This window comes from Typha latifolia, chromosome 4 (genome assembly GCF_019914945.1).
Source record: "Typha latifolia isolate L0001 chromosome 4, TyphaL0001v2, whole genome shotgun sequence".
NCBI classification, from domain to species: Eukaryota; Viridiplantae; Streptophyta; class Magnoliopsida; order Poales; family Typhaceae; genus Typha; species Typha latifolia.
Genome location: NC_133089.1, coordinates 2,405,996 through 2,429,212, shown reverse-complemented (window position 1 = coordinate 2,429,212; position 23,217 = coordinate 2,405,996). Strand labels below are relative to the sequence as shown.

At 38.6% G+C, this 23,217-nt stretch overlaps 5 protein-coding genes across 11 annotated transcripts; 3 read left to right on the top strand and 2 right to left on the bottom strand.

Annotated features, from left to right (window-relative positions):
- Positions 1-173: 173 nt before the first annotated feature.
- LOC140787654 (ribonuclease 2-like) lies at positions 174-4,261 on the bottom strand. The gene is made up of 10 exons (XM_073136696.1): positions 4,016-4,261; positions 3,760-3,788; positions 3,113-3,186; positions 2,893-2,994; positions 2,776-2,779; positions 2,147-2,238; positions 1,881-2,054; positions 999-1,160; positions 636-735; positions 174-453 (listed from the first exon to the last, which is right to left on the bottom strand). The coding sequence occupies exons 1-10, from the start codon at positions 4,216-4,218 to the stop codon at positions 380-382; spliced, it is 1,014 nt and encodes a 337-aa protein (XP_072992797.1). The 5' UTR covers positions 4,219-4,261; the 3' UTR covers positions 174-379.
- A 1,525-nt stretch (positions 4,262-5,786) lies between these two features.
- On the top strand, positions 5,787-7,542 carry LOC140787443 (UDP-glycosyltransferase 79-like). Its single transcript, XM_073136358.1, is given in 3 exon segments — positions 5,787-6,269; positions 6,272-6,537; positions 6,650-7,542. Coding segments are annotated over 3 exon segments (1,356 nt in total). The 5' UTR covers positions 5,787-5,908; the 3' UTR covers positions 7,379-7,542.
- Positions 7,543-11,754: 4,212 nt separating this feature from the next.
- On the top strand, positions 11,755-13,456 carry LOC140785531 (UDP-glycosyltransferase 79-like). Its single transcript, XM_073133405.1, is given in 3 exon segments — positions 11,755-12,498; positions 12,611-13,253; positions 13,256-13,456. Coding segments are annotated over 3 exon segments (1,371 nt in total). The 5' UTR covers positions 11,755-11,856; the 3' UTR covers positions 13,342-13,456.
- Positions 13,457-16,117: 2,661 nt separating this feature from the next.
- LOC140785528 (ankyrin repeat-containing protein At5g02620-like) lies at positions 16,118-21,191 on the top strand. 7 transcript variants are annotated; one of them, XM_073133399.1, is made up of 6 exons: positions 16,118-16,416; positions 16,490-16,556; positions 16,646-16,704; positions 16,890-17,590; positions 18,452-18,861; positions 19,697-21,191. In XM_073133399.1, exons 4-6 carry the CDS (start codon positions 17,173-17,175, stop codon positions 20,552-20,554), a joined length of 1,686 nt encoding a protein of 561 aa, XP_072989500.1. In that variant the 5' UTR covers positions 16,118-16,416; positions 16,490-16,556; positions 16,646-16,704; positions 16,890-17,172; the 3' UTR covers positions 20,555-21,191. The 7 variants fall into 7 exon arrangements, with proteins under 7 accessions (XP_072989500.1, XP_072989499.1, XP_072989498.1 ...); XM_073133398.1 differs by having other exon boundaries at positions 16,880-17,590; XM_073133397.1 differs by having other exon boundaries at positions 16,646-16,772.
- Positions 21,165-23,201, bottom strand: LOC140787637 (uncharacterized). The gene is made up of 5 exons (XM_073136666.1): positions 22,958-23,201; positions 22,756-22,837; positions 22,547-22,667; positions 21,759-22,352; positions 21,165-21,490 (listed from the first exon to the last, which is right to left on the bottom strand). Exons 1-5 carry the CDS (start codon positions 23,106-23,108, stop codon positions 21,293-21,295), a joined length of 1,146 nt encoding a protein of 381 aa, XP_072992767.1. The 5' UTR covers positions 23,109-23,201; the 3' UTR covers positions 21,165-21,292.
- Positions 23,202-23,217: the final 16 nt, after the last annotated feature.

The window sequence follows — 23,217 nt, the reverse complement described above, 5'->3', positions numbered from 1 at the left end:
TTGCTTTTCTTACGGTAAGAGGTCTGAATTTAGCAGAAGTTGAGTTCATAAGAAGTTATTAAACTTTATGAATCAAAGGAATGGCCTATACATTGCACACGAATAGCCTGTTTATCCCTATTTAAGAGCCCTTAGACCAGCATGGAAATAATCAAATACTATAACAATAAGTCTATGCAAGTAGAAAAGTTTAAACATTAAAATAGTTGATAGGTTTGTTGGATGACTATATGTACATATTCTACAAGTTTCGATCCTTTCTGAATGCAATTCATTGATAGAGATAATCAACTGTATATAGTTCATGATATATATACACCACGAGATCATCAAATGGATTACAGCTCCAGTTTAGAAGTTCACACAGGAATTCTTCTGTCTAAGAAGCAGTGAGAGATCTGAACATTTCGTGGTTAGCTGGCCCAGACGTTGATCCACTGATATCTCCCAGCACTAAAATTGCATCCAAGGCATTAGTAGAAGGCCAAGAATATGCTTGATAAATAGGTGTGAAAATTTTATCCCACTAATAGGAGAACTACTTAAGGATAGTTAACTATCTGATTTCTTTGTAAGGTATTGAAAATGGTTGGGAAACATATGATATAGTAAATTAACTAATGGAAGAAACTTACCGAGGGGCATATATGTTGGCAAGCTGACATATCTAGGGCAAGAGCTTCTTGAGTTTACAGTGCCGTTCACCATATTAGACCCACTTATGCAATCACGAGGCTGAAAATGGGAAGAAATCATTGAAGTAAGTTGCAAGATAATAGTCAGTAATACAGCTGAAAATCCGATTTCAACCACTGATAGGAGCAAAAGGTTGGGCATTTTACAAGAGCCTAAGATAAAATGCAAAAGGCAGCATTGAAGGATGATCTTATGCTATAGGGCAGTATTATCTAGCACACAAGATGAACTGCCAAACATCAACAAGCAACATACTTATAGATCTAGACAAAAAAGTTAGTTTATTAGAAGTGAGGGATGACCTTGAAATCCTTGTAGAAGCACAATTTGAGTTCCTGCAATGACCCATGCTTGCAAGCAAGTAAAGGTGTTGCTCCGAAGGACTTCTTAATGGTGGCAACAATGTCTCCTAGTGGATATCTCTCCCCATTTGCAGCTTCGATACCTGCACTACACAAAATACTCTGCCAATACGAAAAACTGTTAAAGAAAATCAAATTCTGCAAGAATTAATTGACAAGTTTAATTCATGAGAGGATGATATCTAGCTCAATGCAGTTCTACCAACATGGATCTAGTATGAATACTGAAATGATAGTCAATTTGCCTTTTCAAGCTCAAGAAACTTTAGTACATTAATAGACCTAGGATTATTCATGGGAGTGAGAGAACATGAATTATGACCAAGTATAAATCCTTTCAGGAGACATATGAGCATGGTATTTGATTTTATATTAGTTTCTTAATATATTGAGAATCTCGGAGTAACAAAAGAACATATTGAACAGGAATTAGTCAAGCAATAGAATATGTTCAAGAAATATGAAATAATTCTATGTCAGGCATTTGAGGAACTTGCAAAGATGGTCCCTCAACTTGTCAGATTTCAAAAGATTAACATTTTGCTTTTGTTATATGGTATTTTCTGTCCTGATTTTCCTAGAGTCAAACAGCGTACCATATGATATGTGGATCATGAGTAATAAAATATGCAGCTCATCGGATACTCACTTACTGCTAACAAATGCAGATTCGTCATTACATCAGCATAGCAGTCTGAAAAGTTGGGTAGTTTATGCAAAATAAATAAGGAAAAAAAACAAACTGACTTTTTGGACTGAAAAACTTGATACTCCTTTTTGCAAAATCCTAATTTATAACAGCAAATTGTATGTTAAGATTACATCAATTTTGTCATTAAGAGAAATGCAGTTCCATTGAGCAATTATATACTTGACATCCATTTGAGTAAAGAGGAATAAGATATCTTTGATTGGATTCAGTGAGAAACCAGGAGAACAAGAAAAGTAGCATAATCTAGAGGAACACATTTTGTCAATAAAATACAAAGAAATAACCTGCAATATGGAAATCTTAGAATCTAGAAAAGCATCAGAGAGATGACCAACTAGAAAAGCAGAACAGAAGTATGCAAGCTACATATACTAACCGTAATATTATATTTGAAGTATAGATCCAAAGTCGTGGAGAAATAGCTATATTCATCCTGTATTACTGGGTAGGAACATGTCCCATGCTTTTCTGCCAGAAAGAAAGTCAATGTCAGGATGTTAGGGTAAGTAGAGAAATAGAATGAACAATTAATGCACAACTTGAATAAACCTTGAAATCTACTCAAAATTGAACACTAGTAGACTAACAAAATTGAAGGCTCTGGCTGACAAGTTCTGTATGGCTCCACCACTGAATGTAGCTGAAGAAGATAATTTCTATCTCTCCTTTAGTTTCTTAAGAAAAGTTTGTTATCGCAAAGCAACAACGATATACACTGTAGGTGGTACCTAAGTAGTTCTGTTTTTGCACAGAAGGCTTAGTTGCTTAAGCTTTTACAAAGAAAACTAACAGTTAAAACCTAAGTGTCAATACCTTTTTTCTTGCTTCTAAACTGAGCAGTTAAAAGTATTAAAAAAAAAAGAAAATATTTTGCATGGAACACTGCATGACAAAATTTAGGCTACATTTAGTTTAAGAGAAGATGGAAGGGTTTAGGATGTAGTTGGTTTACAGAAGACAGAAAAAGAAAACTTTTTTGTAAAATAAGTTCAGAAGTCGCATTACCCCACTGCAGTGATCCAGCAACCAATCAACACATGCATAAGAACAACAGAATCTTGTTTAGCCATAAAATTGTTTACCAATAAGTATAATCAGATAAATTGTTTTCTTAATTGATACCTCATGTGCCCAAAATGGTCCTTTTCCACCATAACAAAGTGATGATGAACTGCAGTATAAGGATGGCCAGTATTTCTCGAGGGTTGGTAACAAGGATGAAATCTATGTGCAAATCAAAGAAGATGATGATCAGACTGGAACATTACAATATGTTAGAAAATATAAACGATCCCATTATATACTAAAGTATCTGTGGAGAGTGATTTTGTAAACTGGAAACCTTTTTCATGTCAAAATTAGAATGACTACAGCAAGCAGGCCAGCTGCCATCATCATAATTTTCCCAGAGTCCATCTGTTATAGAAAGTTTTACAATGAATCAGTTCACAAACCATATCATGTGAAAGTGTCCTAGTTTAGATCAGTAGGATAATAGTTATTTCATGGTGCAAGCATATTTTAGATGGAAATTTATTAAAAAGTTCTTGTCGAAAATTAATGTAAATCATGTTCAATGCTGCACAATGTAATTTTATGTACTATGTACCAAGATGATTGCCACCTCGATCCTCCATAAGATATATTTAGCACAGTTTTCCTGCTATGTGGCTTTGTAATATCCCAAGTCTTAACTCTTTCTAGAGAAGACAAACTTAACTCTCAATCCTTCGCTTTTCTTGGTTTATCTTATGATCTTATCTATTAGAATGATCATCATCATCTGTCTGATCTTCCCACAGTCTACTGAAAAACTTGTATTTATAATCAAAATGTAGAAATTGCTGCCCAAGCAAGAGATTAATGTTGACATTGTTTTAATAGATGCTTGTATACAGTCAGTCGAATTTCCAACAACCAATTATTATAGAAAGAGAAATTAAAATCCCATATGCAGAAAATTCATGGTAGTTAGAATCATGTACTTACGAATGGTAAACCACGGCAGAGAATCTGATCTGCAAATTAGAACAGATACAAAATTAGCGAACTCTAAGTCCATTTTTCTATAAGAGGAATAAAAATTTGGCGAAACCAAAATTCTCAACAGCCAATTCTTTTAAGAATCATTCAGTTGGTATAAATACGATCAAATCCAAAAGGCTACTCCTTGGAGAAACGCAAAACGGACCCAGATCTTAAAATTGCTCGAACGATGGAATTGGGGGGGAAACAAAGGGATTACCTGCAGCATCCATTGGAGGAGCAGCAATGGTGGGTATTCTGGCAGATGGTGCCGGGCCACTGGAGAGCCAACACGAAGTAATCGAATTCCCTTTGGCTCGAAGCTTCCGAAGAAGAGAGGAAGAATGGTAGCCAAAGGAAGGAGACGAAGAGGACGAGGGAGAGGCGGAGAAGACTACGGAGACTAGTCGAAGCCTTCTCCATCTCCCCAATTCCTCGTTCTCCTCTCTCGTCGGTTGGTTGTGCTTTGCATATAAAGACCACCAATTATTGATGGTTTAGTAGGATGGGTGGCAAACGTTAGACCGACCAATAACTTAAACGCTAACCCAATTTTTAAATTTGTTTGAATTTAGTCTAATAAAATTTGAATAGTAAATAGTTAATTCATATTATTTAATCGGATCATCTTTATATTTATTACCTCAACTCATTTATAACTTAATCCGTCTACCTATTTCTAACACGATAATCTTAATTAACCTGTTTATAACGCAAAAGATATATTTATAATTGGAATAAATTTATTTACAACCCAAATAACTTATGCCCATCCAATAATTATATTTATAATTTGTGTAATATACTTAATAAGCATATCGTGGTAGTGTTTAGAAATTCTAATTCATCTAATAAATAAGTAGTATTCTTGTTTGTATTCTCATGACCCACCTGAATTTAGTTAAACTTGCTCAGTTTATGCCTTCTACATGGATGAATTATATATAAGAATAATTTTTTTTTAATAAAATCTTAATTGAGAAATCATTCATATTTAAATCTCCTTCTTGGTAATCAAAGATACACGACAAATAAACACAGTAGCATGAGACTTGGTATGAAAAGCAGGACAAAAGAATTCTGGGACTCATGGCTCTATCATGACTTTAGGGACCAAAGTTATTAAAAATAATAATAATAAAACAGAAGTAAATGACCAGAATAATAAACAATTGGCAAACGAGGGAAATCCCACAAAACTACTTTGAAGGTAGACAACCAACAGATTCGAAAAAGTTTTTAGTTTTTTTTATATATTACTTTGAAGGATGGGACCTCTTGTTGTTGGATTGATGCGAGTTTGCGTGGTGGAGTTGAGGTCGGAATTGGAGCCTTCATACTGACTGCGATAGCCTTGGAAGAGAAAGCAAGCTTTCTTCTCTTATCTTTTCACAATGCAAAATGAGTGTAGACGTTCCTCCCCCTCTCACTCTATTTCAATCTTATTTACAAGTAGAGAGAATAAGCTTTCTGCTCGTAAACTTACTAATGTAACCTTACTATTAAGATCTCACGGATCGAGCTTGTTTTACCTTAGGTGTGTAACTCTTGGTATCAATGAATCAATGATATAATTTTTTCTCTCTTAAAAAAAGAAGAGTCAGAAGGCTAATTGTGGGCCGGACAATTATATAGTAAGTTATTTAGTCTAGATTTTAAATTATATACGTTATTAAACTGTTGTTCCAGCGAAAAAGCTAAACTATTTTTTTAAGCCAACAGAATAGCCGGGTTATCCATTATTTAAGTTAGAGTTAGATTTCAGAACATTCTTAGTGATGAGATAGGTACCTAACTGTCGTAGTAATGTTCGGTGGCTATGATAGGGAGAGATGCCGCCCAAATGCTCTCAGTTTCTTCTTCCTCCCAATAACCTTGACTGCACCGTGCCAAAAAGACGGGGCATCCTCCGTCCTCTCCAAGTAAGTCATCATCGTGTTCTTATATGTATTAATGTCCTCATTCCTGACGACTGAAATTTTGACATCGTGTCTTTATAGTTATATTCTTTATATATACAAGGAGACAACAGAGAAATCATTCACTCTCCCAATCCACCGCACCTTCTTCTCACTCCACATAATTTATCACCGTCTTGAGAAAAAAAAGAGAAATGGTGGGGAACGAAAACTGCGGCCACGTCCTCTTCCTCCCTTACCCAAACCAAGGCCACATCAACCCCATGCTCCAATTCGCCAAGCGCCTCACCTCCTACCACCTCCGCTGCACCCTCGCCGTCACCCGCTTCATCCTCTCCTCCACCCACCCGACCCCTGGCCCGGTCCACCTAGCCCCCATCTCCGACGGCTTCGACCGAGTCGGATTCTCCGGAGCGGAATCTATCGAGGCTTACCTCACCGGGCTCGAGTCAGCCGGCTCGGAAACCCTCGACGCCCTCCTCCGCTCCGAGTCGGCCGCCAGCCGCCCGGTCCACGCAGTCGTCTACGACGCCTTCCTTCCGTGGGCCCAGCCTATCGCGCGGCGGCGGTGGCGTTCTTCACCCAGTCGTGCGCCGTCGACGCGATCTACTCGCAGGTGTGGGAGGGGAAGATGAAGGTTCCGGTGGAGAGCGGGCCGGTGGAATTGACCGGTTTGCCCCCGCTCGAGCCGGGAGATTTTCCTTCGTTTCTGCCTGGGCCGGGTGTCTACGCGGCTTATTTCGTGAGGGTGCTGGAGCAGTTCAAGGGGTTGGAGACGGCGGATGAAGTGTTTATGAACTCCTTCTATGAGCTGGAACCTGAGGTCCGACAAAAAATTTATCGAAAACACACCCTATATTTTACTCTTATTGTTATTTCCTACGATACCACACTGATATTTATCATTTAACTATGACATATGAAATTCCGAGCAGGAAGCCAAGTATATGTCATCGACATGGCGGGCGAAGACCGTCGGGCCGACGGTGCCGTCCTTCTACCTCGACAACCGCCTTCCTTCCGACGACGCCTACGGCTTCCACCTCTTCACTCCGACCACCATTCCCTGTATCTCCTGGCTCGACTCCAAGCCACCCCACTCCGTCGTCTACGTCTCCTTCGGCAGCATGACGGTTCTGCCCCCGGCTCAAATCTCCGAACTCGCCCACGGCCTCCTCAACAGCAACAAAACCTTTCTCTGGGTCGTCCGATCCTCAGAAGCCTCAATATTGCCGGAAGATTTCTTGGAGAAATCCAAGGAGAGAGGGATCGTGATCTCTTGGAGCCCCCAGTTGGAGGTGCTGGCCCACGAGGCAGTGGGGTGCTTCTTTACGCACTGCGGGTGGAACTCGACGGTGGAGGGGATCGCGCTGGGGGTGCCAATGGTGGCAATGCCGGGTTGGACGGATCAGCCGACGAACGCTAAGTACGTGGAGGGGGTGTGGGGTGTCGGGGTGAGGGTGAAGGCGGAATGCGGCGGGGAGGGGTTGGTGAGGAGGGAGGAGGTGGAGAGGTGCGTGAGGGAGGTGATGGAGGGGGAGAGGAGTGGGGAGTATAGGAGGAGGGCAAAGGAGTGGGGGGAGAAGGCTAAGGCGGCGGTCGGGGAGGGAGGCAGTTCGGATAGGAATATTATTGAGTTTGTGGCTAAGTATGGATCGAAGTAATTAATTTGCTACATTAGCCATTAGGTTGTGGGTTTATTAGAATTGCTTGCCTTGAAGTTAGCTTTGATCCGAACTCACCGGAACAATGCTTATGTGTACTCTTCTTTTAGCCCCGTCCACTCGCAGAATAAAAGTGGAATATCCATAAATATTATAATTTTTAATACGAGAATAGAAGGGCTGATATTAGTATAAATTATTTTAATATTTAGTTCAATATTAGTATAATGAGTAATAATTATATTTAATATGATATAAAGTTGATATTAAAGTATTAGAAAATAATAAATTTGTATTGAAAATGATGTTTTATACCAAATGATGAAGATACCATTGAGTATATATTAAAGTAGTAGTAATAATAATAGTATTTTTCTAAAATAATAATATTTTTTATTAAAACTGTGGATTTAAAATATTCAATATACCGAATAATTATATACTGATAATGTAGAGTTATAAGTCCACATTGCAGGAAAATAACTTCGCACATTTATATAAAATAACCATGCACGAGATAAAGTGACACTACGGGTTAATACAATGTTATAAACACACACTGCAGTGTAACGCAAAGTTATAAGCTTGTACTATGGTGTAATGCAAGGTTATAAACTCGCACTCTATATAAAATAAACATACACTAGATAAATAAATAAACAGTATAATTAATACAAGGTTATAAACCCGCATTGTGACGTAATGTAGGGTTATAAGCGTGCACTGCAGTATAATGCGAGGTTAGCATATAAAATAATCGTACACTAGAAGAAATAAATGAACGACAATGTAGATATGTAATGTAATTTTGATTAAAATATCAAAATTACATTACACAAAATAAGTCGAAATTAACATTTAATAATAAAAATAATAGATATGTAATGTAATTTTTATTTGATGTATTTCATATTTGATGTATTTTAATATTTAATATTTACATTGAGAAATAATTTTAAGTAATTATATTTTAGGACACATTGATTTTAAATAATAATAAAATATTTATTTTATAAATAATAAATTATTATCTTATTTTTATAAATAATAAAAATTTTAAAATTTAAATTAACTCAAAAATAATTTAATATTAGACTCATTTTAAAAGTCTCGATGAGACCTTTCCAACGGTACTATTTTTGTTAAAAACTGATTAGTAAAACTAATTATATACTCAGTTTAACTAACTATATTATTTAATAAAAGATACAGATAAAATTAAAATTATTAAATGCAATACTTATTGGGCAAATTTAGAATTAAAAAAAAAAAAGAGAGTTGGGTTTGCTTTTTTTGGCCCCACTCTTGCTAGCTCCAACTTTGGAGCTAATGATAGAGCCCGATTGGAGGGTGCACTGGGCTCCAAATTCGAGTTGCTCTATGAAGGTCAAAATATAATTAATCCTTACTTCAAACAAGTTGATTATTTTTTTGGTCATTTTTAAAAAGAAAATGATACTACAAATAGAAAACAAAATATGTTAGTTTCTTTCTCGTTTAAATGACCAAGATTACTACCGCAAAATTTAGACTATTGTACCTCATCATCCTTGATCCTTGGTATTTGTGTTTAATATTGGAAAATAAACTTTAACTATCAACCTACATATTTTAATTATCTTCCAACTCTTTTCCCTTTGTTTGCACAAAATTCCTACATCCCTACTTGTAGAAAATCCTCTTACCTAATCTTTTTAGGTCGTTGGATTGCACCTATTTTAAAACCAGGATCGCGTCCATACTTGAGACACGGGGATCTCTGTGCGCTATGTGAGCTTCATGAAGAGTCTATCACCCATTTGTTCTTCACGTGCAGATATAGTCTAGAGTGCTGGGCCGAGTTAAAGCGCTGCATGGGAAGCCTGGCGCAACAAGTGGATGAGAATTAACTGACCATTACTTGTCATGCAGATGCAGAGAAGGACATGGAAGTAAAGGCCAATATTGCATCGATATATGGCAGGTTTGGAAGCAAAGAAATATCATGATTTTCGGTGGGAGCAGGTTAAGCCCGAAGGTAATCATCAGGAAGGCGCAAGCAATGGCCAAGGAATATGCTAAGAGCGAGAAGGTTCCAAAGGAGACTACGACAAGGGAGCAAGCCAAATGGGAAGCACCGGACATCGATTGGGTAAAGCTTAATATAGATGGATGCTATGATATAGGGAACTACCAAGGAGGCATCGGTACGGTGCTGCGAGACGAGGATGGCAAGGTGTTGCAGCTTGCTTGGGAGCCTTGCCCCAATATGACCGCCTTATACGTGGAAGCATGGGTGGTGTGGTTTGGTCTCAGGCTGGTGGACAAAGAGCGTCAGCTGATCCTAGAGACGGACTCCTGGGAGCTCGCAAACATCGTTCGCAGTGAGACGAGTCCTCCTTGGTGCATTAAAAATATGGTAGAAGAATGTAAAGATCTGCTGAGAGAATTTAATGAGTGGAAAGCCTCAAATGTATTTAGAGAGGCTAATAGAGTGGCAGATTGGGCAGCCAACCGTGGGAAGGCGGCTGTGTCCACTGTGATTTTGGGTCCGGTGGACCCCCATCCCCTTAGACTTATGTACTATCTTGGGTGCGGAAACCCCGGGTTAGCTAGCTAACTTGGATTAATCCAACTGAATGAAGCTCCTTAATTTCAAAAAAATTAAAACCAGGATTGTTGTTCTCACAGGCTTCTTTCGCATTGCTATAAATAGTTGAAATCGCATTCGCAGATGCTCCTCTTCACCATTGGCTCCTTCCTCTCTCTCCCCCTTTCCCTTGCCTATCGATGGAAACTAGGGTTTGCGAACATCCATCCTCATCCAAAATTCCTATAGAACCTTCTCGAATCTCTAAACCCTTGATCAATTTCCTCTTGATTCCGACAAAAAATGAATTGATTTTACACGAGTCTTTCAATCTTTCCGTGAAATAGATTCTATCAAGATGTTATATTCCTCTATTGTGGAATTAGATATTCGAATCCCTAGGAGATGGAGGTGCATGCCATGCTATTAGGTGGCAACCGTCTACAGGGTCTATCAAGAAAAGCGGCAAGCTAAGCTTCTATCGAAACCTATCCTTCGACCTGCGTCTCACCAATGCAATATGATTCACCTTCAAGAGGTAGTCCTCACTTGATCCCAATCGCCACAGCTTTCGGGGCATCGCCCTCGAGGAGCTCACTGTGCTAGAGAACCTAGAATCCACGATGCAGCTTCTTTTCTTGGCCAGTTGTGGGGTTGCGAAAGGGGTGGAGGAGATCCCGATGGAGGGGATAGATGTGAACAACATCAACCTTGACCGAAGGTTGACGCTCCATATAGCAACATCCAAGGGGCATGTGGGTGTTGCCAAGATGTTATTGAGACGGAGGGCTAATGTGGATGCAAGAGATCGATGGGGGAAGCACGGTAAAAATTCCCTTTTCTTGGATCTAAGTTCATGCCTTCTGCATGGATGAATTATATGCAAGAATATTTTTTTTTAATAAAATCTTAATTGACAAATCATTCATATTTAAGCGAAACGGTTACAACATAGTAGATAGAAAAACTAGAAAGTCCTAAGAATTCACACTTAGTTGAATATAGACAAATAACTATAAAGTACACTATCAAATGAATAACAAAATTATAAAGTATTTAAGTAAATAAAAATATATAGGGAATACGGCAACTGCTCAGCAAGGCTCTTTGGTAATCAAAGATGGCACGACAATAAAAAAGAAAAAAAGAAAAAAAAAGATGGCACGACAAATAAACACAGTAGCAGCACGAGACTTGTATGAAAGGTAGGACAAAAAATGTATGGGATTTATGCTCTATCATGACTTTAGGGACCAAAGTTAAAAAAAAATAGAAGTAAACAAACGAAACAAAACAGAAATAGATGATCGAAATAATAAACAAGAGCAAAACGAAGGAAATCCCCCGAAGGGACGCAGACAACCAACAGATTCGAACCAAAATGATTCAAAAAGTTTTTATTTATTTTATTATTTAAGAGTCCAAAGGTTATATTGAACAAAGAGCCTAACTCTTAGTAGATATAAAAACACTTAGTCGCTATAATAAATTATCTAGTCTAGATTTTAAATTTTGTGTCACTGAATAATTTACTGTCAGAGATTTTGTCTAGATAGTCGCATTACGGAACTGCTCACAATTGAGTCATTAACATGTTGAGTTAAACTATCAAACTATTAAAATACTAACTAATTTATTTTATAATAATTATTTAAAATTAGAGTCGATCCGATAATAACTTTTGTTATCATAGTAACTTTAAATAACTGGTTGGTACAATAGACAAAAGATTGTTTGTTTGTTCTGAGACGTCGACTGCCTCCTTGGTAGGGACGGATGTCGCCCAAATACTCTCTTCTTCCACCAACAACCTTATCTGCACCATGCGAAAAAGAAGACGAGGCAGTCGACGTAAACCACTGTCTTGAAGATAGAGAATAATATTTTAAAAAAAAAAAAAAACTGAGAAATGGTGGAGAACGAAAACGGCGGCCACGTCCTCTTCCTCCCTTACCCAAGCCAAGGCCACATCAACCCCATGCTCCAATTCGCCAAGCGCCTCGCTTCCTACCACCTCCGCTGCACCCTCGCCGTCACCCGCTACATCCTCTCCTCCACCCACCCGACCCCCGGCCCGGTCCACCTAGCCCCCATCTCCGACGGCTTCGACCGAGTCGGATTCTCCGGAGCAGAATCTATCGAGGCTTACCTCACCGGGCTCGAGTCAGCCGGCTCGGAAACCCTCGACGCCCTCCTCCGCTCCGAGTCGGCCGCCAGCCGCCCGGTCCAAGTAGTCGTCTACGACGCCTTCCTTCCGTGGGCCCAGCCCGTGGCGCGGCGCCGGGGCGCGGCGGCAGCGGCGTTCTTCACCCAGTCGTGCGCCGTCGACGCGATCTACGCGCAGGTGTGGGAGGGGAAGGTGAAGGTTCCGGTGGAGAGCGGGCCGGTAGAATTGACCGGTTTGCCCCCGCTCGAGCTGGAGGATTTGCCTTCGTTTCTGCCTGGGCCGGGTGTCTACGCGGCTTATTTCGTGATGGTGCTGGAGCAGTTCAAGGGGTTGGAGACGGCGGATGAGGTGTTCATGAATTCCTTCTATGAGCTGGAACCTGAGGTCCGACAAAAATTTATCGAAAACACATCCTATATTTTACTCTTATTGTTATTTCCTACAATACCGCACTGATATTTATCATTTAACCCATAACATATGAAATTCCGAGCAGGAAGCCAAGTACATGTCATCGACATGGCGGGCGAAGACCGTCGGACCGACGGTGCCGTCCTTCTACCTCGACAACCGCCTTCCTTCCGACGACGCCTACGGTTTCCACCTCTTCACTCCGACCAACATTCCCTGTATCTCCTGGCTCGACTCCAAGCCACCCCACTCCGTCGTCTACGTCTCCTTCGGCAGCATGACGGTTCTGTCCCCGGTCCAAATCTCCGAACTCGCCCACGGCCTCCTCAACAGCAACAAAACCTTTCTCTGGGTCGTCAGATCCTCGGAAGCCTCAAAATTGCCGGAAGATTTCTTGGAGAAATCCACGGAGAGAGGGATCGTGATCTCTTGGAGCCCCCAGTTGGAGGTGCTGGCCCACGAGGCGGTGGGGTGCTTCTTTACGCACTGCGGGTGGAACTCGACGATGGAGGGGATCGCGCTGGGGGTGCCGATGGTGGCAATGCCGGATTGGACGGATCAGCCGACGAACGCTAAGTACGTGGAGGGGGTGTGGGGGGTCGGCGTGAGGGTGAAGGCGGAATGCGGCGGCGGGGAGGGGTTGGTGAGGAGGGAGGAGGTGGAGAGGTGCGTGAGGGAGGTGATGGAGGGGGAGAGGAGTGGGGAGTATAGGAGGAGGGCAAAGGAGTGGGGGAGAAGGCTAAGGCGGCGGTCGGGGAGGGAGGCAGTTCGGATAGGAATATTATTGAGTTTGTGGCTAAGTATGGAACGAAGTAATTAATTGGCTACATTAGCCATTAGGTTGTGGGTTTACTACAATTGTTTGCCTTGAAGTTAGATTTGATCCGAGAACAATGCTTATGTAATAATTATATCTCATCATTATCACTAAGCCTTTTTTTATCAATATTTTAATAAAAAATTAACCAAGATGAATAAAGATTCTTGATTGTAAACTACAGTGCCCAACTCTAAAGCACCAAGAATTGGATTGAGTTATTTACAAGTCTCTGCTTTTAGATTTCTTCCAGCGGAATGCTTCACCTTTTACTTTGTTTAATAAATCTTAGGCTTCAGCTGATGCTCAATATCTTCTGTTAAATTTCTTATTTTCATTTCCATATTTGGATTTAAATGTTAACCATGAGTTTCAGAAACCTCCTTAATTGTAAATCTTACTTATAATTTCCCCTGGATTTCAGAAGGAAAAAAAAAACAGTAAATCGAGATCCAATTATCAAGAAGAAATCCATCTTCAACCTAGAAGTTGATGCAGAGCTACTAGTAGAATCATAGTGACGCTATATACCATATTGATTTGTGATCGAAATGATAAAAGGACTGATGTACTTGTTGTGCTCACGAACAACTATATATGAGTTACAACACGACCTTAGTAGCACCATTTAGCTGTCACAAATCATGGATGTTCTTCCCAGTGTTACATTATGTCTGCCAATAGAGTAAGCATATTATTATTGTGTTGCAATTCACTGTACCTATACTTGTACATGCTCTGCATAAATGGATTTTATAATGATCTTGTTGCTGCATCAAAGAGAACTTCCCTATGATTTCATACTGAAGGATCTACCAATATAGTGATGTGGATTTTATTTTTGATTGCTGAGTGATTGCATTACAACATGACAGAAAAGGATGTGATGCTTCTTTGCTTCTTCTATGTTTTAAGTATATATAACCTATTAAGTGCAGATATTGCAGCAGAACTTGTTCCACTGATATATATATTCCTAGTAAGCATTTTCACATTCTTCTATTCCTTTTCTTTATCCTTTTCTACAGAAATGCTTTCAAGCATGAGGTGACAGTGTTACTCAGAACATACCCATGATGATTGTTTCAGAGTATCATAGAAATGTGAGTCTGTCAGCACCTTTATATATTTTGCTGGCTTCCTTCTTGGTAGTATTGATTTCTCTTCATATAGTTCTGAAAAGCATCAAATTGTTATTATCTATTATATTTAGTTCAAGGTTTTTTGATAGGCCAAAGAGTTGCAGACTCAAACAGGCAAGTAGATGGCATTATATTTGTCTCTCAACAAGATACAGCATATGAGAAGCATTATCCTCAGTATAAAGGCCATGAGAATAGTGAGTAAAGCTAAAGCCCCATTAATTGGACATGACAAAAGTACAATAAGGTGAAAAGAAGATTTGGAAGGGGACAAAAAAAAGAGCATATATTCCTCTGCTAGCCAACTGGTTTTATAGCTTTCCTAGCAAATTTCTTTGTTGTCTGATTTTATTTTGAAGCTTCTGCACCTTTTCTGCTCTATATACTCTCTTTTTTTAAAGAAAATAATAACCTTCTCATCATGTTAGACGTGATAATTAAATATCAAAAAGCTTCAAGAACAATCTCACTCTTTAATAGGACATCATTAAATACTCTCACTCTCAGAAAAAAAGAGGAAAAAGAATCTCACTACCTATAATCAACATCCTCTCAGGTCACTCTCGGCCTAACTCTCTATTCTTCTTCTTTTTTTTCCTTTTCCTCTATTTTTCCTCTTCCACATGTTCAATAGCCTTGATAGAGACCGATGAGAATCTTCTAACCAAAAGCGAGACGATTACAAATTAACGTAGAGCTTCAAAAGTAGGAGTCGTGCTCTATTGACCAACGTGAAGGTAGACGAAGGTGTGGGCCGTAGACGAAAGCACTTACTTGCATGCAAGTCACTGGAGTCTAGTGTTTATCCATCTCTCTCTTGTATTCATGATAGATACGAGGACATCAAATTTTCTAACAACTGGGCTTAATAAAAAAAATTATAAATAAATATTTGGTACATGATATACTGTATCTAAAAGAGTATATTTTTCTATCTGGAAAGATCGTCACTGCTTTTAAGTTATGAAAGAAAGTCAACACGCCCGGATAGTTAAATGGGTTATAAAGCAAATTTCTTTGATTTTAATTCCCTTAAAAAATCTTAGCAGTTTATTTTTATTATATATGTATGTAATAAAAACTGAAGGCATTGTCCTGTCCGTGTGAAATTTGGAGTTTTTGACCAAACTAGCCCTCTTTTTTATTTATCAAAATAGACAATCTTTTAAATTTGGTAATAACTTGGAGATTATTTTTAGGTAATTTTTTTTCTTAACTGTTGAAAGATTAAGTTAAAAAAATTTATATACATAAAATGCTAAATTAATTAATATTTTAGAATAATATAAAAATACTAAATTAATTAGTATTTTTACTTAGAGATAAAATATTGATTAGTTCAGTGTTTTTAGTAGGGCTACGCTAAATTAGATTTTATTAGGTAATAATTTTGTGGGTAGTTACTAGTTTGTGAAAGTTTGAGATACTTTTAGTTTGCAGTCAATCCCTAGCTGCCAAGTATAAACTGTATGGGTTTCCTGCATTTGGAGCTGCGGATGATCCTCCTTGTTTTATTGGAATCTCTCACTGTTCAAATGCAACCATTTGTCTGCCACCACTGAGTTGTTTGATTGCAATAGCCGCCAACATCTGTACCTCATGGATAAATGAATCAAAAGGTCCACAATCATTTTAATACATTATCAAGTATTTAACAGATGCTGCATTAACCTTTGAATTGGTACGCGAGATCATTTATCTCATTTAAAACAAACATAATAGGAAGTGGGTCAGTGCTACTTTTCCCCTTTTTTTTTTTAAACTGTTCTTGAGCTTTGAGAACTTAAAAGAGAGTAAAGGTGGAGTCCTCGTCTCTCCTTCGTTGGGTCTTTGGGTGGAGAGTGGAGCAAGGTGCTGTTTTGCTTATTAGAGAAAGAAAAGGTTGGGATATTGAGCTCTGGTGTCGTGGATATCTGGATTTGAGGCAGCAAGGTACAATCTTTTCCAATCAAAAGTTATTTTTTGATTTTTTTTTTTTAATTTTCGACAATTTGGTGTGTTTTAGATTCTTGGGTTTTGCGGTAGGTAGTGTCTCTGGATCGAGAGATAGTTTCTTGGGGATAAGATGCCAAGTGCGGTTCTTTTCTCAAGCATTTCTTTTTCTCAATCAAGTCCTTTGTTTTCCCCCCTCACTCCATTTCTTTTCTCTGACATCTTCTAGGGCAAATCGAAAAGGACCTCTGAGTGGGTCAGATTGCTTTATGGAAGAAGAAATTAAGGGTTAGCATCATCATATTAGTTCCCTTCTTGGATTTGAAGATGCCTGATTTTTTTTGGAGATCAACTGTGTAAGAAATATATATATATATATATATATATATATTTTTTTTTTTTTTTTTTTTTTTTGGCCTCCTATTATTCTTCTACATGTAACGAGAAATCTTTACTCCTTAAGTTTTGGGCAGATTCTGCTAGACTATCAAACTTTCACAACTGTATCACGATATCAGATTTCAAGAATTGAGCTCTGATTCTGTGGAAAAAGAAAAGACTTTCATGTGGTAATAATAAGCATGGGCATCTACTAAAAAGTTATCAGGCAAGTGGAAAGAAATCTTGGATATTAAGTTGATTCGAAAGTGGTCGGTTATCAAGCTGGACTTGTATCAATAAGAAGAGTGGCATAGTTGAAGGAAGGAGGATTCCTTTTCCTTTTGTTCACTTGCGAGAAAGCTTTTAGCTCTGGTGATGGAGAGACAGTCAAGCTTCCGTGGAGCATTGGAGAAACTGCAAAGCTTTCGATTAGGTTCCATGGAGAAACAGAAGAGTTTTAGGTTGGGTTCAATGGAGAAGCAGCTGAGCTTTAAAGAGAGGAAGAGCAAAGAGAGCCCTGGCAAGCGAGGAGATACTGAGCTTCATCATGCTGCTAGGGCTGGGAATGTGGTGCATATTCAGAAGATTCTTTCAGATTGCAGTGAGGACAAACTGAAGGATTTAATTTCCAAGCAGAATCAGGATGGAGAGACGGCTTTATATGTTTCTTCTGAGAAGGGGCATGTCGAGGTTGTTCGTGAAATATTGAAGGTTTCTGATGTTCAATCAGCTGCTATCAAGGCTAACAGCAACTTCGATGCATTTCATATTGCTACTAAGCAGGGTCATCTCGGTAAGTTCTTACCCTCACAATTAGCAGGCAACAGCTCTTCCCCTCATTTAGTAGATGAAAATAGATGTTGATGCATTCTCACTGATTTGGTCATATTAACTGATTTGATGCACTAACTCTCAATCTTTTTATAGGTAACAAGCTATTGACTGATGAATAATATGCAAACTATAAATTCTGATAAATATTTGATTGAAGATTTTGCTCGAGTGACCTAATGCTTGTGTAATGCAATGAATAGCTTCTACGCTTCTGTGGAAAATCCCAACAGTATGGCAAGTTTTACAAGAATGTGCCAAGGACAATAAAGAGCCTTGTTGGTAAATGTGGCTAAAATTTCCAGACTTCCAGCACATTAGATAAGGATTTAGCTTCTAAAGACAATCTTAATTTGAAGGGGAACAATTTAGTAAACCAACAAATGAGATTTCCTGAGCAACATAGAAGGTCATAATAATATTGGTACCACATGCCGGATCTTTCATTAATTACTTAGAAGCAGCTAAAATTGTCGACTTGTTAGAACAAAAGATACATATCTTCACCATCTCATCTTTTGTAAATTCATTTGTTTCTACTAATCCAAAGTGCTCATTTTCCTTCCATAACTGTGTAGTAGAAAAAGTTGTGTAATAGAAAGCCCACTTCTAGATGCATATTTTGAAGATGAAGTTTTTCTTTTGTACCTTTTCATATAATTTCTTTTTCTTCTTTTACTATTGAACTTGGCCTAGTTGTTTTAATCTGTAAATTTAGATGTTAACACTGTACATGTCTTATTTTACTTGGTTTCTCTGTGGCATAATGTATTTGTGGTTCTTTTACTGCATTTTTGATCTCGTGGTTTTCTCCACCTTGCAGAAGTTTTGAAGGAGCTCTTGCATTATTTTCCTGCACTAGCTATGACTACAAGTTCATTAAATTCTACTGCCCTGGACACTGCTGCCACTCAAGGGCACACTGATATCGTCAATCTACTGCTAGAGACTGATGCAAGTCTTGCCAGGATTGCAAAAAATAACGGAAAAACTGTTCTACATTCAGCAGCAAGAAAGGGCCATGTAGAAGTGGTGAAGTCCCTGTTAAGTAAGGATCCTAGCATTGGTGTGAGGACTGACAAAAAGGGGCAAACAGCACTACATATGGCTGTGAAAGGCCAAAATGCTGATATAGTGCTTGAACTGCTAAAGCCCGATATTTCAGTTATTCATTTGGAAGACAATAAAGGGAATAAACCATTGCATATTGCAACCCGTAAGGGCAATCTCAAGGTAGCTAATAATTTCTGCACATTAGTTTCTTTTCTTCTGTCTCTTTTTTTGTGATAGTGACATAAGTACTACATTTGTTGTTATATCTCAATCCAGTTTCGGATCCTCTCACTCTTGTAACTAAGTCATGGTACTCCTATTGACATACTAGTTCTCATAATTTATGAGATTTAAGTATCTTGTTTCTTCAGTTTCCTGAATAAGAAAATGAAGAAAAACTATGAATGGGTTTAGACATTTTTAACATAGGTTTAGGAATAGGTGCAGAGCCAGGAGTTAACGGGGCACTTCTACCCGTTGCTGCCTAAAACCTGTCATAATCTTCCATCGGTTATGCACTTGTATCAACACTTTTTAAGTACATGTTTCCAGGGCACCCAACTTTATGTACTTCATGTTCCCGTAAGCTACAAAAGTGTGCATTTTTCCATTTCTATGTAAGACTGGGGAATGAATTCTGTAAAATAGGGCTTTATGTGTTGCATGAATGGAAACAATTTCTGATGCATGGGCATTGAAGAAGAATCACACAGCTGATCATGTATGGATTGGTTAGAGGTTATTACAATATTCTGCATCTCTCGTGTTCATAGGTAGATCTTATGAAGTATATTTGACTCTCTTTTTTATGCATTTCTTCTAATAGACGCTTAAATTACATTAACTCATTAATTAGTATCTCATGTTCAGACTGCAGAAGCTTACAGTGCTTTAGTACTAAATAGTTCTGAAGACCATTGATTATTAGGGAAGAATGGAAATTGCTTGGAATATTTTAGCAAGGTACAAGTCATGTTTTCTATCCTTTTCTAATCTCAGCCCAAATCTCTTACAGATGGTGCACACTTTGTTATCAGTTGAAGGGATTGATATTAATGCAGTTAATAAAGCTGGGGAGACTGCTCTTACTATTGCAGAAAAGTGCTGCAACGAAGAGATTGCTTACCTTCTAAGAGAGTTTGGTGCTGTGATAGCAAAGGAAACAAATCCATCAAATCCTGCGAAGCAGCTAAAGCAGACAGTAAGCGACATAAAGCATGGTGTCCAATCTCAACTCAAACAAACCCGTCAGACAGAGATGCGGGTTGAGAAAATCAAGAAAAAACTTCAAAAGCTTCACATTGGCGGTCTAAACAATGCCATCAACTCTAACACAGTTGTTGCAGTGCTTATTGCTACTGTTGCCTTTGCCGCCATATTCACAGTTCCTGGTCAATTTGTTGAGGTTCCTCAGGATGGCCTCACTCTTGGGCAAGCCTACATAGCCAAAAATGCAGCCTTTATTACCTTCTTGGTCTTCGACTCCTTGGCCCTCTTCATTTCTCTCGCTGTTGTCATCGTTCAGACTTCCTTAATTGTTGTAGAACAGAAAGCCAAGAGGAGGATGGTTTTTGTGATGAACAAGTTGATGTGGCTGGCATGTCTCTTCATCTCAGTAGCCTTCATCTCACTAACTTACGTTGTGGTTGGTGAGAGCAATTGGTGGTTGGCTTGGTCTACTATGGCTATTGGTGCTTCGATTATGCTGACCACTATCGGGTCCATGTGCTACTGTATTATTGCTCACCGGATGGAAGAGAAGAACATGAGGATTATAAGGAGAGCCTCAGGGAGCCAATCGCGCTCAATGTCTTTGTCAGTGGGATCAGACTCAGAGCTATTGAACAAGGAGTACACAATGTATGCACTGTAAAGATATGCCATCAATTTTTTTCCGAGTTGTATATACTGATACAGGTCCTATGACCCTAATCAGTATTTCACCACTGAATAAACTCAGAATAAATTCACGCTGGAAGCAAACCGTCTGCATATACTTCAATACTACCTGCTGCTATGAATAATGGAATCATCAGACATAGTAAGAGTTTAGGTGTTACAGAAGGAAATCTATTAAGATTTTGCTGTCATAACCTTTGGCTCTTATGCCTGTGGCAATATGATTAAGTCCTTATGTCCCTGCTGTTACACGTTATCAGCTGAGATGCACTCAACGTTCTCTGTCACCGACACTGATTATCCAAATTTTATTTCTGAACTGTGATGAAACAAAGTTGCTATTTGCATAAATCCTCAGAGATATCCTACTGACTGCAGAACAATGATATTCTTTGTCAATCAGGAGAATTTTTCTTTCTAATCTTGGAAAATATCAGGTCTGTTAGGTTGTTAACCAGGTATTGTTATGTACGAGATGATATCGAATACCTTGGAGTGCCTGGATATTGTAATGATCAACAAAAGAAATTGGCAAGAGCCTGAGATGTCATTATAGAGTGAAACAGCATAAGCAGGGAACAATATATAGAAAACATCATTTAACTTAAAAAGGCATTGATACAAGATTGAAATAGCATCTATAACACTCTTGAGTTTGTGAATATTTATTCTACTATTATACTTCTCAGATACATGGCAAGTACTTTTTTTCCTAGCATTTATATCTGTTGTCTCCCTTCCTTATGAGGCTCTTGTCCTCAGGTTTCTTTTGAACTAGAAACTTTCGAATTCCATTATTAAGGGTAATCTGCTTGCTTGAATCTGTACTTGGAATACTGCTGCTAGGTGTAGAATTATTCTTCACATGTCTTGTGCTTATTTGAAGACTACCTTGCTTCTTCTTCAAATCCTGAAAAGGAAAAAAAGAAAAGAAAAGAACTCATAGGTTTTGACATGATGCAATTGATTAAAATATTACATTAATTAGGACACTATTGTCATTTAAGTTCATAATGTTAGCATCTTACTTTGATTGTCATGCAAAAATTTCTAGATGCAAGTAAGTCTGTATATATGAACTACACCATTCCCTAGCAAATATTCTGAACTGTTAATGACATCTTATAGTTCTTTCCAGATACAACTAAGTGATGAATTATTTCTGAACATATTCATACCATATTCTTCAGTGTTACGTCAATTGAAGATTTAGCCGTCAACCTTCCATATCCTGAGATCTCCTTCCCTTGGGTTGCATGCTTTGCTCTTACATCCTTCTCCTCTCCTCCTACTCCTCTCCTAGCATTCATCACCTTCTCCACAATGCGGCTACCAATGATCCCCTTTGCCGCCAAATTCGACGTACCATTTAAGCAAAATTCCATGTTTCTACCGCTCATTACGCATGGCGAACGCGACTGCCTTCTCGGATTTCCACTTGCAAACTTCGTCTCTTCTGCGTGCATCCTTGTGGCTGACATTGCGCAGCCTAGATACATATGAGCTGTAGTTATTAGATTTGGCGGCGGTGTGTCAAGGAATCCTAATATCTTTGACTTTACTTGAGGCTTCATGTCTGAGTTTTTAACTTGATTGAAAGCTAGCTTGTTTAGTTCCATAGGGAGAACTTGAATTCCATTTATTGTGGTTGTCTTTGCTGATGAAGAACTGGGTCTTGTACTTGGAGTAATAGATCGAGAAGAGGAAGAGGATTTGGAGCTTGGAGATTTCGGTCTTCTGCTAGTTTTGATTGCCTCTGACTTGCCAGAAAACTGTAAAGAAGCTGCAGTTATTTTACAGACTAGCTAGAGAATAAGAATAAAACTTTTATACAGTTAACTCATGCAGTTAAATTCTACTAAAAGTAGTACTATTGATGTCTATTATTACAGAAGAACATGATATCTAAGGAAAGGATATATATATATATATATAAAAGAAATTAAGATTTAATCGAATTTAATACCCTTGAAGGCTTTAGTGGGCGAAGGATTGGCAATGGCAGCTCCTCATGAATGATCATGTTTGGGGTATTAGCTTCCATCTCAAGGGATGGAAATAGAGGTGTTGCAGGAGGAGTTTTAAGCCTGCCATCAATTGTACACCAAAAGATAATTCAAAGCAAGACCAAGAAAAACAATAATATTAATCAAATTTGATTTGCTCTTTTTGTACCAATCATAATCATTCTTATCACCCCCTGCAGCAAGGAAATCCCTCTTTCCTGATGGCAATTTGTATAGGTGATAATTTCCGACTGTTGGAAGAGATAAACAATTTTATCACGTCTATACTTAACAGTATAAATAAGTTCAAAGATTGGAAGGCATCAACAATTGACAACTTTTATGACTGTATCCATAACATACAGCATCACCTTGGCTCGCCTCGAGGTCGATGGACGCCGGCTGAAGAAGACTTAGATTTCTCTCTTTTTCGCATTTAAGCATTTCGCCGAAGAGAATTAAACTCTCATCTTCCTCCTTTCTAGCTGATGAATTGTAGGTTCTCCGGCTCCAGATGTTCATCTTGTTTAATCACCAAAGAGCATGCAAGAAGGTGTGGGAGGGAGAGGAGAGGCAAAGAATTTTGTGTTTTAGAAAAACATATAAAACCTAAGTTGGCCGGCAACTCCAA

Bases quoted from the DNA above. Each gene is read 5' to 3' on its own strand.
- LOC140787637 (XM_073136666.1), bottom strand. From the start codon at position 23,108: ATGAACATCTGGAGCCGGAGAACCTACAATTCATCAGCTAGAAAGGAG. The intron at 22,668-22,755 runs GTACAAAAAGAG...AATTGATGGCAG, and splicing joins GATAAGAATGATTATGATTG to GCTTAAAACTCCTCCTGCAA. The intron at 21,491-21,758 runs GTATGAATATGT...TTTCCTTTTCAG, and splicing joins ACGTAACACTGAAGAATATG to GATTTGAAGAAGAAGCAAGG.
- LOC140785528 (XM_073133402.1), top strand. From the start codon at position 17,173: ATGGAGAGACAGTCAAGCTTCCGTGGAGCATTGGAGAAACTGCAAAGC. The intron at 17,591-18,451 runs GTAAGTTCTTAC...TCCACCTTGCAG, and splicing joins TACTAAGCAGGGTCATCTCG to AAGTTTTGAAGGAGCTCTTG. The intron at 18,862-19,696 runs GTAGCTAATAAT...AATCTCTTACAG, and splicing joins CCCGTAAGGGCAATCTCAAG to ATGGTGCACACTTTGTTATC.
- LOC140787654 (XM_073136696.1), bottom strand. From the start codon at position 4,218: ATGGAGAAGGCTTCGACTAGTCTCCGTAGTCTTCTCCGCCTCTCCCTC. The intron at 2,995-3,112 runs GTTTCCAGTTTA...ATTTGCACATAG, and splicing joins CTAATTTTGACATGAAAAAG to ATTTCATCCTTGTTACCAAC. The intron at 1,161-1,880 runs GTAATCTTAACA...TCGTATTGGCAG, and splicing joins CTCTTAATGACAAAATTGAT to AGTATTTTGTGTAGTGCAGG.